The sequence below is a fragment of the Paramisgurnus dabryanus genome, chromosome 14, assembly GCF_030506205.2.
Source record: "Paramisgurnus dabryanus chromosome 14, PD_genome_1.1, whole genome shotgun sequence".
NCBI classification, from domain to species: Eukaryota; Metazoa; Chordata; class Actinopteri; order Cypriniformes; family Cobitidae; genus Paramisgurnus; species Paramisgurnus dabryanus.
Genome location: NC_133350.1, coordinates 15,414,268 through 15,429,806, shown reverse-complemented (window position 1 = coordinate 15,429,806; position 15,539 = coordinate 15,414,268). Strand labels below are relative to the sequence as shown.

At 36.6% G+C, this 15,539-nt stretch overlaps 2 protein-coding genes across 3 annotated transcripts in view; one reads left to right on the top strand and one right to left on the bottom strand.

The window, feature by feature from the left end:
- Positions 1-4,477, top strand: part of unm_sa1614 (un-named sa1614) — a 46,680-nt gene extending 42,203 nt beyond the window's left edge. Inside the window, exons 27-28 of the mRNA XM_065241207.2 lie at positions 1,140-1,262; positions 2,924-4,477. Of these exons, the coding sequence (XP_065097279.1) occupies positions 1,140-1,262; positions 2,924-2,998 (198 nt within the window). The 3' untranslated portion in view covers positions 2,999-4,477. The remainder of the gene's footprint in view (positions 1-1,139; positions 1,263-2,923) is intronic.
- The window catches only part of st3gal8 (ST3 beta-galactoside alpha-2,3-sialyltransferase 8), a 14,109-nt gene continuing 2,141 nt past the window's right edge, over positions 3,572-15,539 (bottom strand). Inside the window, exons 1-7 of one of the 2 annotated variants that reach the window (XM_065241210.2) lie at positions 12,807-13,023; positions 10,654-11,351; positions 8,151-8,338; positions 7,775-7,954; positions 7,639-7,684; positions 7,434-7,553; positions 3,572-6,384 (exon numbers count right to left, since the gene is read on the bottom strand). In XM_065241210.2, the coding sequence (XP_065097282.1) occupies positions 6,220-6,384; positions 7,434-7,553; positions 7,639-7,684; positions 7,775-7,954; positions 8,151-8,338; positions 10,654-10,935 (981 nt within the window). In that variant the 5' untranslated portion in view covers positions 10,936-11,351; positions 12,807-13,023 and the 3' untranslated portion in view covers positions 3,572-6,219. Of the gene's footprint in view, positions 6,385-7,433; positions 7,554-7,638; positions 7,685-7,774; positions 7,955-8,150; positions 8,339-10,653; positions 11,352-12,806; positions 13,024-15,539 lie in introns of those variants that run through there. The other variant, XM_065241209.1, reaches the window with a different exon arrangement.

Below are 15,539 nucleotides of genomic sequence, written 5' to 3'. Positions count from 1 at the left end.
ATTGGCGGGTGTCGTTTGAGTGATATGTAACAGATATACTGCCGCCTGATGTTGGTAAATGTAATGAGGTAAAATGTAGCACATATCAAATATGGCCAGTGGAATTTTTTTTAGATGGATAAAAAAATTGAGAAATACAGGAAATGATTTAAACGGGATGATGGCGGGAAAGAATAGTAAAATACGGGAGAATCCCAACAAAAACTGGAGGGTTGCGGGTATGTGCAACAGACAGCTGGAAAACAGGCCAATCTTAACATAACACCGACTGTGACTTTATAGTTGAGATGGACAGTACTGTGCAAAAGTCTTAGGCCTGCATGCTACCATTAGATTTGTTGTTTTTGCAATTATTGATCATATATAATTATTTCTCAGTCTCTTTATTAGAATACAACCAGAAAATACAAGAAATGTGTATGTAGTATTAAAAACAGTATAAAGGTATAAGCTGAAGTGTAAAGTATTTAGGGTAAACTCCTCTTCCACTTGAGCAATAGCAGACAATCTCTTAAAACCTAAATGAAATTAAATCCTAATTTCTAATTCTAATGAAATGACTTCAGTTTCTTCAAAAAAGCTCAAGATGTGTTTTGTGCCAAGAGAGGTCACACTAAATACTGACTGATGCCTGAAGAAGACATTTAGTTCTAAAAATTGTTTTGTTTTTAATTTTGTGTACATATTTCCTGTATTTTCTGTTTGTATCTTAAAAAAAGAGTGAAAAATAAATATGGATGGACATTAAAACTTTGCTAAAACAACAAAGGTGGTGATGGTGGCCTAAGACTTTTGCACAGTACTGTAAGCCTCCAACATTAAATGTTGTAAATGGGTATATAAAACGTCTCTGGATAATTTTAACATACCTTCTATGTAGATATCAAAGAACAATTTAACAGATTATTTCAATGCATTCTTTATCACGTTAATAAAGTCATGTTGGTGTCAACCGCTCCTTCTCAGTAGAATTCGCAGAAATGAAATTTTGCCAAATTCCCCCATAGCTATAAAGTCACAGCTTGTTGAAGGCGTTTCTTGACATGTTCTTCATGCTTGTGGTTTTTGATAAGATATGACAGATATAAATGAACTAAAGCAACACGATTGTTTTTCTGTTTCTCGCCTATGGCATTCAGTCAAAGCCCAAGCTGAGGCGGGCGAAAGCCATGTATGATTGTGTGGCTGATCACCATGATGAACTCACCTTTATGGAAGGTGAGGTACTGGTTGTACTGGGAGAGGAAGATGCTGATTGGTGGGTGAGTATATGACAATTCAAAAACACCACTCATCAAACATTACCCATATTCAAGCATTTTTCATAATTATTAGTATATAGTTCACACAAACGTAGAAATAATGTCATTAATGACTCCCCCTCATGTCGTTCCAAACTCGTAAGACCTCCGTTCATCTTCAGAACACAGTTTAAGATGTTTTATATTTAGTCCGAGAGCTTGTTGACCCTTCATTGAAAATATACGTACGATATACTGTCCATGTCCAGAAAGGGAATAAAAACATCATCAAAGTAGTCCATGTGACATCAGTGGGTCAGTTAAAATGTGTTGAAGCATCGAAAATACAGTTTGGTCCAAAAACAACAAAAATTACGACTTTATTCAGCATTGTCTTTTCTTCCGCGTCTGTTGTGAAGCGCATGTGCGAGACTAAAGTCACGTGACTGCAGTGACGCGGCTGACGTGTTATCTGGTGCGCCCCAGCTGCTTTTTTGTGCGCCCAGGCTTTGTTTACAGTCTAAGTTTGGAAAAAAAAACTTCGCAAACATGTCTGAAAAAACACGTCATCCGCATCACTGCAGTCACGTGACTTTAGTCTCGCTCATGCGCTTCACAACAGACGCGGAAGAGAAGACAATGCTGAATCAAGTCGTTATTTTTGGACCAAAATGTAATTTCGATGCTTCAACACATTCTAACTGACCCACTGATGTCACATGGACTACTTTGATGATGTTTTTATTACCATTCTGGACATGGACAGTATACCGTACATAGATTTTCAATGAAGGGTCAACAAGCTCTCGGACTAAATATAAAACATCTTAAACTGTGTTACGAAGGTAAACAGAGGTCTTACGAGTTTGGAACGAGATGAGGGTGAGTCATAAATGACATTATTTTCATTTTTGGGTGAACTATCCCTTTAATACTGTCTGTCAACCAGTCATCAAAACAAATTGTTTACATAAATGGTGCTAACATAAATTTAAGGCGTACTTATGTATCGATTTGAGTGATGTAAAAGACATTAAACCAGCACAGCTATGTATAAAACTTTTGTTTAGGTCACAAAAAAACAACCAATCAGAAAGAAGTGAATCATAAATTTTGCCAAGCCAACATATGTGAGTTTGGCCACTTTTCCTTGTCGTCAGTCCTTTTAAGTTTCAAGTTACTTTTGAAGCTCGCTGGCATAAATGCTTTGGATGCCTTGTTATGGTTCAAGATGGTTTTGATGAGGGACGGCAAGGTTTTTGTTAGCCTTTGACAGAGCCACACTGTGACTGCAGATGTATTTGAAACCTCAGATGGAAACGATTACAGCAAAGCGTTCTGGCTAAAGGTTTTTATTCTGCGTCCATACATCTCAGGCTTATCTCATATCCTGCAGGCACACTTGTAGTGAAAAAATAGCCTCTTAACTCAATGGTAGAGCATTGTGTTAGCAGCACATAAAGAACACACATACTGTTAAAATGTATGGCAGATGCATAATGCACGTTTTTCGTGCATCTGCACATTTTGCTTCCTACTTTCATCTGTTCAGAAATCACGCAGCTACCTCCTAACATTATTTTCCAATTACATATTGCAATGCACCGCCCCTTCATTTTAATTGAATTGTATATGTGCTCCTTCCTTGACTTTAACCAGAACCGGTATTAACTCCCTTTCAGCATGGCTACATCGAGAGACAGCCTGACAAATCAGGCCTATTTCCAGCGTCGTTCGTCTCTTTGCTCTCCGAATAAAACCTGCCAAAGGAGCTGAAATCATAGCATGGTCGACTCTACTGCCAACGCACCCCGGGAAAGGGGGCTTCTACCCACAAAACTCATTGGTAACGAACAATCAGCACAACAAAGCAACGTTCACAGGCCATTCTGGGAGTTTTAATGTGGAACAAGTTGGAACTTCATAGTTTGCGGTTGACCGGACCTCTTGCACATGGAAATCATACCCCATGCCATCCGCTGAGGGTAACAAAAAGACAGTCAGGCTAAACTGAAACCTACCGTAGTGATGTATTTGGAGAGGCGCATGTCATCTGTGTTTAGTTAAACTGAAATGTGAATAATCATTTGTGGCAAATCCACAAACTTGTATTTGGAATTCAAATACGTGTCATTTTTTAAATGACATATTAAAGCTTCACACCAAGTTTAAGTTGCTGTTGAAATAAGTAATAGTCAATTAAAACGGCTTTTAAGTGATAAATCATCCGCAACAGGGTAAATTAGTGTCCACGGTTGAATGAATTATGGATGTAATATGGTCGGACTCGGGTGAATCTAGGTCGTATTTCACACGCAGAAACAGGCGGGTTAAATGGTTATGTAAGTGGTTTATTGAAGACACAGACCACAGATTAATCACAAAACACAAATCATGAACATAGATGTGCACACACCATGCAATTTGGCCATTAATCATCACGTTCAGCTGTATTGTTTTTAACTTCACTAAAGTGCTTTGAGAATAGAGAACTACTCTATTCTTGTTTCAACATTTCGCATCATGGCACACCCAGGGAACATGTTACGTGTTGTTAAGTAACATGTTAAGTATGTGAACAAAACCATACAAAACACTTTACTCCTCAGACACTGGATCTTAGACTCGTCCTGAATAAAATCTCCAATAGTTTTAGGTGGCCACTTATTTTTTTACTTGCATTAGAGGAACTTATACAGTATATATACTTAAATGTATTTAAACATGTTGAAATAATGTGATTTTTGTTGTTGTTGATAAAGAACTTGAATGGAAAAAGGGTCTTGTGGGATATTTATGTTTTGTGTATGCCAATATAAAATCATAGGTTTATGTTTTTTCTGCTTTTTATTTATTCAACATATATTTGTATTTTTAATGTCATAATTGATACCCTAAACTGTGACGATACAATTTTGAAATTGTTTATGCTTTCTTTGTTACCAAATAGAGAATTAAACACTTCTTTGTGTTGCCTTTTTTTGATCTTTACTCAGTTTTGCACAAACCGAAATAATCATTTTTAAAGATACTTATGCATCTCTATTGTATTTATATTTTAAACACAAATTGCATCGAGTTGTTTCCTTTATGTGAGTATAATGAAGCAGACTGACATTACCTGTGAAATCGTACCCGACAGCTAAAATTTTTTATCATTATTAATAGGCCTATGGGAAAGAGAGAGTTTTGAACACAAATTTTATTATGTTCTTGCCCACTAGTTGTTTTTTTTTTAACAAAAAAGTACTGATCTTTTCAACTGTAAAATTTTGGTTGTGTTTTCTATGTAACCATCGTTGATGCAGTGGCGGCTCGTGACTGTTCATCCGAGGGGCGCAAATTCAAAAAAAGTGTTCTGAGTGTCGTGTGTTGCTCGTGTTTTCAAAATATGTGTTTGTTGCGTCATGTGAACCATGTGCATCACGTGTTTTGTCAAAATAAGTGCCTGCTGCACACGCGTCAAAACCATTTATGATAAAAGAGACGCTCACGTTCACAAAATACACGCAAGACACTCCCTTAACAGTAAACTCTGATTATGCGAGTATCTGGCAAACGCAAGCGTCTTTTTTATCATAAACCCTTTAGACGCATCTGCAGCCGGCACTTATTTTGACAAGACACATGATGCACACAGGATCTTTCGACGCGCTGAACACATATTTTGAAATTACAAACCACACACATGATGGGCTACATACATGTTGTGATGAACTTCACATCGAGCGTCCTCGAAAAAATAAGTCACAGGCCGCCACTGGTTTGATGCAAAACCCATGAATTGATTGACGTAAGGCAGTAAATGCAAAGCCACAATACATTCAAGAACATAAATCACAAAACAACCACAGGCCAGCGTGTGTATCATAACTCTTGGCAACAAACATGATCAAGTTTTAGCCCTGTCACAGTCCTTATAAAAGTTTACAATAATGCAAACTTGGATATAAAAGGGAAAAACCACAAAACATTTACCACCACTCATTTCAACTATAAAAATACAAAGATCAATCGTAATTTAAAATCACATGATGAGAAACAAGAAGATGAATCAAAGAGGCAAATGCAGCATCTGCTATATTCAGAACTGTAAATCACAAGACACTGACTTGAAATCAGAGGCAAGTCTGTTATTATAAGAGTGACAGAGGGTCATTACAAGGCCACAGAGACCAAATGCCTCACTGTAGGGACGGCTTTGGTCTTAAGGTATAAAATACCCTTAAACATATACATTACCATACACTAACAAAATTCCCAAAAAGGAAAAACATAAAACTTAAATATCAGTCCAAAGTAAATAAAAAAATCCTCCAGCATGTGTTAGCAGATTTATAATGTCAGTTTGGGAAATAATAATAGGAAATAACGTTAAAGAAAACGTGTAAAGTCTTTCAGATATCCCAATGAGTGGCAACTTTATCCTCAATGTAATAGTTTCATGTTGACTTTAAGGCTTTAATGCTAACACTAGCATTTTGTAACACCACACCTACACAGCAAGCAAGTGGTGTAAACGGTCATTTAAGTCTAGACGGTTTCATTAATTAAAAAATAATAATAAAAGCGATTCAGTTTTGTCATGTCGTGCAATGACAGTGTAAACACAGCGTAAGGCAAGTCACTTTAGTTCAAACACAAACAATCAAATCTGAACTGGCTCAGATTAAGTCAGTTTGCTTACTGTTTGTTTTCATCAGTGTTCAATTCCTGATTAGGGAGGAAGACAACATCCAGCTTTGCTCCGTTAAAAGGTCAGGCACATTCTGAGTAAATGCTGTCCAAGAACAGAAGTTCATTTGGTCTTAAAAATACAGCTTCAAGTCTGTGGGTTTGGTTCAGTGCGGTTCACAGTGGTCAATTATAGTGGATGTTCTGCATCTCTTTGGCTTCTATACCGCTGCTGTAAATCCCAGCTCTGCGTTTACATGGCTTGAGCACTACTTAGTCAATAAAGGCCACGATTACAGACTCATCAGTACATTTTGATCTTGTGCTCTGCGTCGAGCTTTTGGATGATCCCTCTTTCGAAATCTGCGTTGTGGACGCCAGTCTTTCGGAAGGCACCGGCATTTCTGTTGTTCTCCCAGTAGTGGTGCCAGTTTCCGAAATTGTCCGCACCAAATCCAAACACGGACACCTGGAGGGATTGATTATTATGATTGGCTTTAAAAAAAACATACAGGGAATATGTATGATATCATCACCAGAGTTGTATACTACTTAAGTATTTTTACTTTCTACAAAAAAAGTTAATTTTCAATTATTCGTATTTTATTAGTGTTTTTCTCTGGAAAACATACCTTCCAAAACATCATAATTTTTACTCCACTACATTTCATAATTTCAAGTTTTTGGTTTACATTTAATATTTAAGTACATTAAATATCTAGTAATTTTTTGTACTTTTACTTAAAGGAACAGTATGTAAGAAATTTATATCAATTAATCATAAAATGGTCCTGATATGTCACTAGACATTAAGAAATCATTTTCATTTCAAATACTTATATCACTGACAACAGTGGTCTGGCCAAGATATTGTCATTTAAAAAGTGGAGTTGCAGCCCTCAACTGATGTTTATGTTGTCATTTTGTGTATTGGCCACCAGTTGGGTGATTGCAGTACCAGTTTTAGCCACAAGTTTTGTGATTGCAATACCAGTTTTGGCCACAATCCTACATACTGTTCCTTTAAGTAAAAATTATTTTCGTACTTTAACTCAAGAAAGTAAAAGTACACAATTTTTATGTAATTAGGTATTAAATCAATTATAATATGAAATATATAATGAATACACAGTATGATTCTATGCTTTAGTATGTAGTGAACATTTTTTTAGTAAAGAAAAGTAATTTTTTTCCCAAGACAAAAAGATGTTTGGAAAATGTAACTAAATGTAACTAAAATACTTAAGTATTATACACCTCTGATCATCACGTGCTGGTTGGCATGTGAATTGTACAAGGGGTGGGAAAAATAATAAGCCGGTCCTTTTCGAACATACTGATATTGTATAACACAAAATAAGAGCCTGAGCAGTGAATTGAGACACACCCAGAAAAAAGCACCTAAAGTGAATGTCACACATATTTGGGATGTTTACTGAGTCTACATGATATTGTGTAATATGTGAAATAATTGTTTAATCTTTAACAAAGATAAAACAAGTAAATAAAGCCACATACCTCGTCACAGATGTGCAAAGCAAATATAATGGCCATTATCCCGGTCGACGGGTATCTCCCATGATGCTCTGTCCACTTGTCATATGTATATTTAAAGAAGGCTGGATTTACAACTAATACCTGGAGCATACACACAAAATACCCGTTAGGCTTAACATATGTGTTTGTTTATGGATTTACAAGCTTTATCTACACTTAATCTTACCTTGTCCTTATCAGCTCGTACAAGGTTCTTTACTCGCATGTAGGTCCTGTTTGAGATATATAAGAATACTTTAAAAAACCCTTTTAATACCCCTTTAAAAAACAATAATCACATTATGAAGTTTCGGGGGACTTACACTGTTATTGTCCCTGTGGACAGCGCACTGGACAACCATTGCATGTCTCGCAGTTTGAAAGGAAGAAGGACGAGATGGACACCAGGATTAAGATCAATCGCACTTTCAGGGTACATGAAATGATGAGTGGTCCGGTTTCCAACATCCTCTTCATAACCCTTTGTTACAGCTTTATTCATTCTGTGGGAAATGACAACACTTTAGTTTTTTGAAGAAAAACAAATATTTATAGATATTTAAGAAGCTGACCTAAAGCTAAAGCATACCATGTTTTAAAATAATTCCTCCTATTCCATCTCAGTATGAAGTGATACTATCAAAACTAAATGATAACCTAAGAGACCAAACACCTGTATACACCAGATGGTAAACGCACCGAATAACAATTGAATGAGAGTCTATCAAAGCTCCCCGTTTGGAATTCAATAGATTCCCTGAGTTTCCAACAACTGCACATCTCCGGCATTGGTCTTGCCGAGGCTTTTCATCTTCGGATGGAGGGGAGATGATCTTATACATATCCTCGATGACTTCCTTGAATGTCCCAGTAGATGCCTGCAAAGACTGCGAAACAAAATAAATGTTAAACTAAAACAGGACACGTTTTCAAGTAAACACCTGCAAGCTCCTAAAAGTAATTGAGATATTTTTCTTGTCACGGTTTGGTGTTATCGCACAACTATGCTGTGGCACGTTATGCAAAGCCTTAAAATATTATCCAATTTTTCCCAATGGCTCTATGTGCAATGTGAATGGAAATATAATACATTTGAGGCATACCAACGTCAGGCTTATCTGAGGGCATGCTCGTTGTCATTGCCTGTGAAAGCCTGAAAGCCTTTAATTAGGCTAAATTAAACCCCACTGAAACACATGCCTGGGCTGAAGGAAGCTGCATTCAGGCTGTTGGCCTTTTTGTGCCCTTGTTCCCGAGGGAGAATTACTTTTTTGTTTAAAGAAACCAGATAATGACTGCATCTAGGGGGGATTCACCACTGAGGGGTTTAATGATGTTTAGCAGGCAGATAGGATGATAGTAAGTGAACTTGAGAGGGCCTAGAATGAAAACACCAGCTGTTGTCTTTTCCTGGTGTGTATGTGTGGGCCAAAAGAGGAAATGATATCTGCAGCTATGATGATGATACTTCAAAAGCATGCCTGTGGATCCTAAGAAATCCACTGAAGACTGACGAGTGCACACCAAACACGTGAGCCCAAATGTGAAAACCCAGCTAAAGTTGTTTTTGTGATTTACTGTTTTCAACAAAAAATCACGCTACATAATGAACATTTTAACCATGATATCTTCAATATTGAAAAATTAAAATCAAACTTTGATGCTCTTAATCTCAAAATTTGATCATGAGCCCCAAACAAATCTAACCGGCTTCCTGTGTAGCTAACAATGCCCAAAGCGTTTTCGTTGAACATTGACATTTTTTCAATTTTCTATGTTTTAACATGCTGTTTCTTGCCCCAACTGTCTGAAAGCACAAGGGTGTCTACATACTGTATATACTCTACTCATGTGCTATCAGAATTTTAATAAAACCTCATACACAAGCTCACGAGTTTGGCACAACACCTGAGATAACTAAATACTAAAAACTTAAAATTATGAATAAGAACTGATTTTGCAATATTTCTATTTCCAAAAAAAAATAACCAAATGAAAAAATTGTGACACCAACCATGTTAACTTCTTAAAGGGGACATTTCACACGACTTTTTTAAGATGTCTGATAAATCATTGGTGTCTCCAGAATACGTAGTATGTTAAGTTTTAGCTTAAAATATCATAGAGATAATTTATTTTAAAATGTTAAAATTGCCACCTTGTAGGTGTGAGCAAAAATGTGCCATTTTGGGTGTGTTCTTTTAAATGCAAATGAGCTGATATCTGCACTAAATGGCAGTGAATGGTGGGATAGTGCAGATTAAGGGGTGCTATTATCCCCTTCTGACATCACAGGGGGAGCCAAATTTCAATTACCTATTTTTACATGCTTGCAGAGAATAGTTTACCGAAACTAAGTTACAGGGTTTTTCTTTTTTTTTACATTTTCTAGGTTGATACAAGCACTGGAGACACAATTATAGCACATAAACATGGAAAAAGTCTGATTTTCATGATATGTGTCCTTTAAACAAAAATCTGACTTCCTTTGGAAAATTGACATGGTGGGATACTCTCATATAAACGTTTTCTTGACGAGCAAAATGACAAAAGATTAAATCTTGAATTATATATTGTATTCATATTATGCTAAATGCACTTACACAAGGTGTTTGAACATAAATATGTGTGAATACACCCACCCTACAATGAAATGCCCATTAAACCATCTCATTAAACACAAATTTCATTAGAATCTATTTTGCTTTTCTTGTAAATGTGATGTCACACTGACAAAACCCCGCCCACAGTCACTGACTGACTGGTCAACTTTACCCAAGCTTTTCTAAATGTGTTTGTTAACACGTTGTAGCATTAATGCAGCTAAAGGTACTATAGTCCCAGACTGTATTTACAGGAATCAGATTTGTTTTTAACCGAGCAGTAGCTCATTTGCATTTAAAGGTAAACACAGCACTTTTTTGCTCCCGTCCAAAAAGGGGCATTTTGGACATGCTATAACAAATTATCTGTGGGGTATTTTGAGCTTAAACTTCACAGATACATTCTAGGCACACTTGATACTTAAATTACATCTTGGAAATTCGGCATAATATTGTCCCTTTAGGTCTATTTTTCTTTCTTGTTTTAAGCATAAACTCACTTTTTTTTTAAATTTATTAAATTAAAAACCAATCAAAACATTTCAAAAGGGGGCTTCATACCTTAGACCTAAATGAAGTTTTAAAACATTTAAACTCACCATCCACCACTTGAGCGAGACTGGATCTATGTCAATTTCACTGCCGGTGAAGTACGGTTGCTGTTGGTGGTCGTAGTGTTTGTCGAACCATTCTGATTCACCTGTGTCCGCTATACAAGTTTCACAGCTACAGAAACGACCTCGCTTTGCAGGCTGTGACTCTGTCTGGTTCTTCATTTGTGTACTGGGCATTATATAAGACTGACCCCCAGTCCATTGAAAGGTGTAAGCAGCTATCATTAACAAAACTACACCTAGACATATGTACAGTTTTCTCTTCATCTTGGTTAAGGCAACGTTAGGCTGAATTATCCAGAAGACAGCAGACGGTTTTATGGAGACAGTGCAGCAACAGGAGGTGATTTCTGACTCAGATGCTCCAGCCAAATGGATTGTGGCTTTATGGTCTATGACAAACTGCTTTACAATGTAAAATGGCCTCTAATGACAGGATCTGCAAACCAGGATCATCCATTATGTCCACGTTCTTTCTGTGTACATTTTTAAAAGCAACAGGTAACAAGCAGTAAAAAGTAAAATGGTGGCGGCAACAACAGTAGGTCTGGATCTCAGCACTCGGTGCGGTAAAGGAAATGTGAATAAGCCGCTTCACTTCCTGTTTGTAGACATCCTTGTTTGTTTCTCATACAATGTTAGCGTTAAAGCCGAAACCCTGCTTCTGCTAAAGCTTGTTGTTCCTGAAAAACATAAACATTACAAACATTTTAAAACATAACACATTAAAGCATCTTTTTTAATACTTTTTTTCAAGTTTATGTTTTTTATTCAAATGATTATATAATTATTTACAAATAAAAAAAAACATTAAAGAACATTAATTCCTCTTTTAAATTAAGTGAATTCATTGGTGACAGATTCATCAGGCTGAATCAAAACCAATTACTTGTAAGCTTGAATATATTTCAAAAAACGAGCTCATAAGAGTCATAATTTCCTGAATCGGACAGTGGGGTGATTCTCGCGAAATTAGACTTATGAGGTGTCATGAAACATTTTGATAAAAAAGTAAATGCAAAGTAAGAGTATCAAAATAAGAAGCCTACAGTTACAAACATCTCTTCATGTACTATTTTGCACATGATTTCAAATGACATTATACAAACCAATTTTGTAGTTTTTTTCCACATTTAAGGGGAACATATTCATTACCGCAACGTGTCCATGACTGGATTTGGGTTCTTTGACATGGAAATATTTATAATTAAAAAATCTAAAAAATAAAAAGCTTCAGTGTATGTTATACTATAAACATGTGGTATTTGGTGATCAATGGTAAATGTAGAGACCATAATAAGGAATATAAATGTGTCCAAGACCAATTTTCTCATCCTCCGCAACAATTTTCAATCATTGTTTAAGCCCTCAAGGAACTAACATTTTCAAAAAAAACATTTGTTGGAAGGGACATCATTGACTGTGACACTCAAGATGGACACCAGGTAAGCAGTTATTATTTTTTCTCTCCAGATAAAAGTTGAAATTTTGTTTGTCATAGTACCTAGACAACTTTTTAGTTCTCATTACCGAAACATGAGTTTGTAAATGCATATATTTAATGTAATATCTTGTTGCGGTAATGATAATATTTGATAATGAAAATCTAAAAATTTAAATAATTTTAAGGAAATATTTTTTAAATCCTCTAAAAATAATGGTTATAGTAAGTTCAGACCTTAATCTTCTATGGGCAAAAAAAAACCATTGGCTTCAAGGGCTTTTTAAAAATTCTGATGCTGGACACCTTCTAAATCTGGATTTCGTGAGAACCACCCACCGGCTGCCCTGTATGTTTGCTTTTAAGTCGTCTTGAACTATCATGAACTTGAGGAGTCAATCTGTCTCTGTTTAAAGGATCTAACAAAAAGGAAGGAACCTTGTGCATAACGCTTGCTCATCAAAATATATCCGAACAATTTAAAGCACTCTGAATTTCCAAGAAAGTTGTAAAGTGCAAGAATACACAACAGTTGCCTCCAACTGATACATTTCTCTCAACGCTAAACAACTTCATAAATAAAGTGCCGCTGCCTCGAACCAATCGCGCTGATGCGTCCACATGCGGAGCGGCTGCACATGTCGACCCTACAGTAAATCTGTCTTTAGATTGATGAGTGTCAAATGCAGCTACTCACACAATCTCCATCTCGAGCTCTGAATGTGACGCAAGGTACTCGAATAGCCTGCTTGATTTCCTCAACAAGCATCCTCGGATAAGCCACTCACAACTAGGAAAAAGCTGCATGGTGTCTAGCCACAGAACCCACGGCCAAATTTACAGCACAGCAGAGTTGCGATTCAATCCTATGTAAGGAACAGGAAGTGTTGCTAAGGCCCTGGACTTTTCTGGTCTGTGTTAGGGAGCTGTGTCTAGCGGAGCAGGGAGAAGCTGGTAATGGGGTGGGGGATGTGCCATCAGCTGACGTTCAGCTGATTTGGAAGAACCGTCTCTGCCTGCCAGACAGCTGTCTCAATACAGACCAAACAGGCCAGCTCGGCCAAAACCCACCTAGTCAGCAAGGCAGCAGCAGTATGAGCGAATCCCCACTTTCATTATTCAAAGTGAACTGTGCTAAAAATGAACCCAAGGAACTTTAAATAACAAAGCCAGGGCTGATGGAGGGAGGCACCACGGCGATCTTAATATGAAACCTTCTCATGCACTTAAGCTGAAAAACAAGCAGTTCATTCAGAATACTAATCGGAGGAATTAAAACAGCTGTAGTGCACTAAATACGGCAGTCGGTTCCCTAGAAGTCACTTTAATCGTATTAAAGTAATATTTGGGCATGTACAGTAAAAGGGACGATTCCAAAGATAACAGTGATTCTTATGAGTCAGTGTTCAAACTAACAAGAAAATGTCAGCGTCGCAATATCCTGCCAAGTCACTGCCTCACATTGTGAACCTACTCAAGAAGCCTTTTGTGGCATTTTTCTGCGTGGTCAAATAAAAATAAAATCTCTGCCATGGAAAGTGGGCTATTCTCTCTCACCCAAACAAACTACAAGGATATATATGTAACAGCAGCTGTTTGTAGTTACTCATCTAGCATGAAAAATAAATACTAATGCATTTGCATAGCAATATGTTAAAGCCCACAGCCAACAAAACTCTCAAATTACTGGAACTAGATGCCTGCCAAACTATCCAAATTTGATTGCTCATTCAAATAAGCACTTTACTCAGCAGAACCGGTGACTTTTCGCAGGACTTTCTGCCCTAACTTATTGTGTGAGAGTTGATGTAGTTGGGTTTAATGGGGAAAACTTTAAATAACCCTTTCATTACACAGGCCAAAAATAAAGCATACTTAAAAGTTCATTGCTATTTGTGCTAAATTAAGTGTTTTAACTTTTACACTACAAATATTTACTAATTAAAAGTATAGTATTACTTCAGTACACTTGAGAAAGCATGCTAAATACCAGTAATACTTACATTTAGTGTATTAAAATAAATGGTGTCTCAAAATATCACATTTAGATGTACTAAAAAATAATTTTTTGTATATTAAGTATAAAATTTGTGGGTGAAAATAGTATAAAGGCTGTATTTATCATCTTAAGTTTGGACAGGCACTTTTTTTTTAAGAAAATCCCTTTTCATATTTAAGTTTCTTTGAAGTGTGCCTCTCAACTAGGCTTGGGCGGTATCCAAATTTTGATACCGTCAAACCTCCTCCCTATCTTACCTCGGTATACGGTATTACCATGAGTAACTAAAATTATGACGTTAGGCTCAGACAACGTCACCAAACTGTTGGCTTGTGCCTAAATCCTTCAGAAACCAAACACTAATACTGAAACAATAACGAAGTAGCATGCAACAAATAGCGGTTTATAAAAAGTGCAAATACAACAGTCAAACAGAATTAAATGAACATAAACATCCAGTTTTCGCGCAAAGATGCGCACACAAATCAATTAAATTAAATCACACCGCCCGAACAACTTTTAATAACAAAGAGCAGCTTATAAAAAAGTGCAAATAGACCCATTCGCGCCGTGGTCACCTTTTTTTGCACAATTTGCAAATTGCCCCATCCTTACCTGTATTTATCCACCCCCCTCTCACTTTCTCCTCCACGCTGTCACGTGATGACAACCACGGATACTGCATTTTTAGGCATTAAATAAATTATATTTAATATTTGATCCTTGTCTGCTATTAAAGTGCTTTTTAATGACGGTATGATGGTATTGAAACTGATACCTTTGCTAGATCCCATGGTATACCATATTACCGTATTGCCGCCCAAGCCTACTCTCAACTTAGAGAAAACTTAAAGCAACTAAAAATATATACATAAATTAAATGTATAATGTGAATTAAAGTTTGTAAAAAACATAAACAATAGTAGTTAGTGTTGCCTTAGCGCCACTGATATATTGACTGTTAAAAATAAACGTGAAAACAACTAATATGAAAATAAGGGAAGGAACAATCCGCTTGGAGGTTTGCTGTGGTAACACTCCTAACATCATTCAAAGTTAAGCATCATTTCCCACCCAAATTAGTTTTATGATTTGCACTAGATGGTACGTCAAGATAAAAAAAACTCCCTTTAAGCTACACCTACAGCTACACACACCCAAACAAATTAAACAAAAGTATTGAATTTATGTTATTGAATATAACTTTACTCCAAAAGAAAGTCAATTAATAAAGAAGACAAAACAGAAACCAAATCTGCAGAGAAACCCAATTCTAAGACTTCACATGGACACGAGCCAAAGCTTTTTAACTGGCAGAGGTGTGAGGGGCTTGTTTTGTTCAATGAATGTTAAAGAGTCAAGTCATGTTAACACTACAGTGAGATTTCCAAGTGAAGTGTGGAGTAAGCAGCTGAAGGCAGGGGGCTTTAA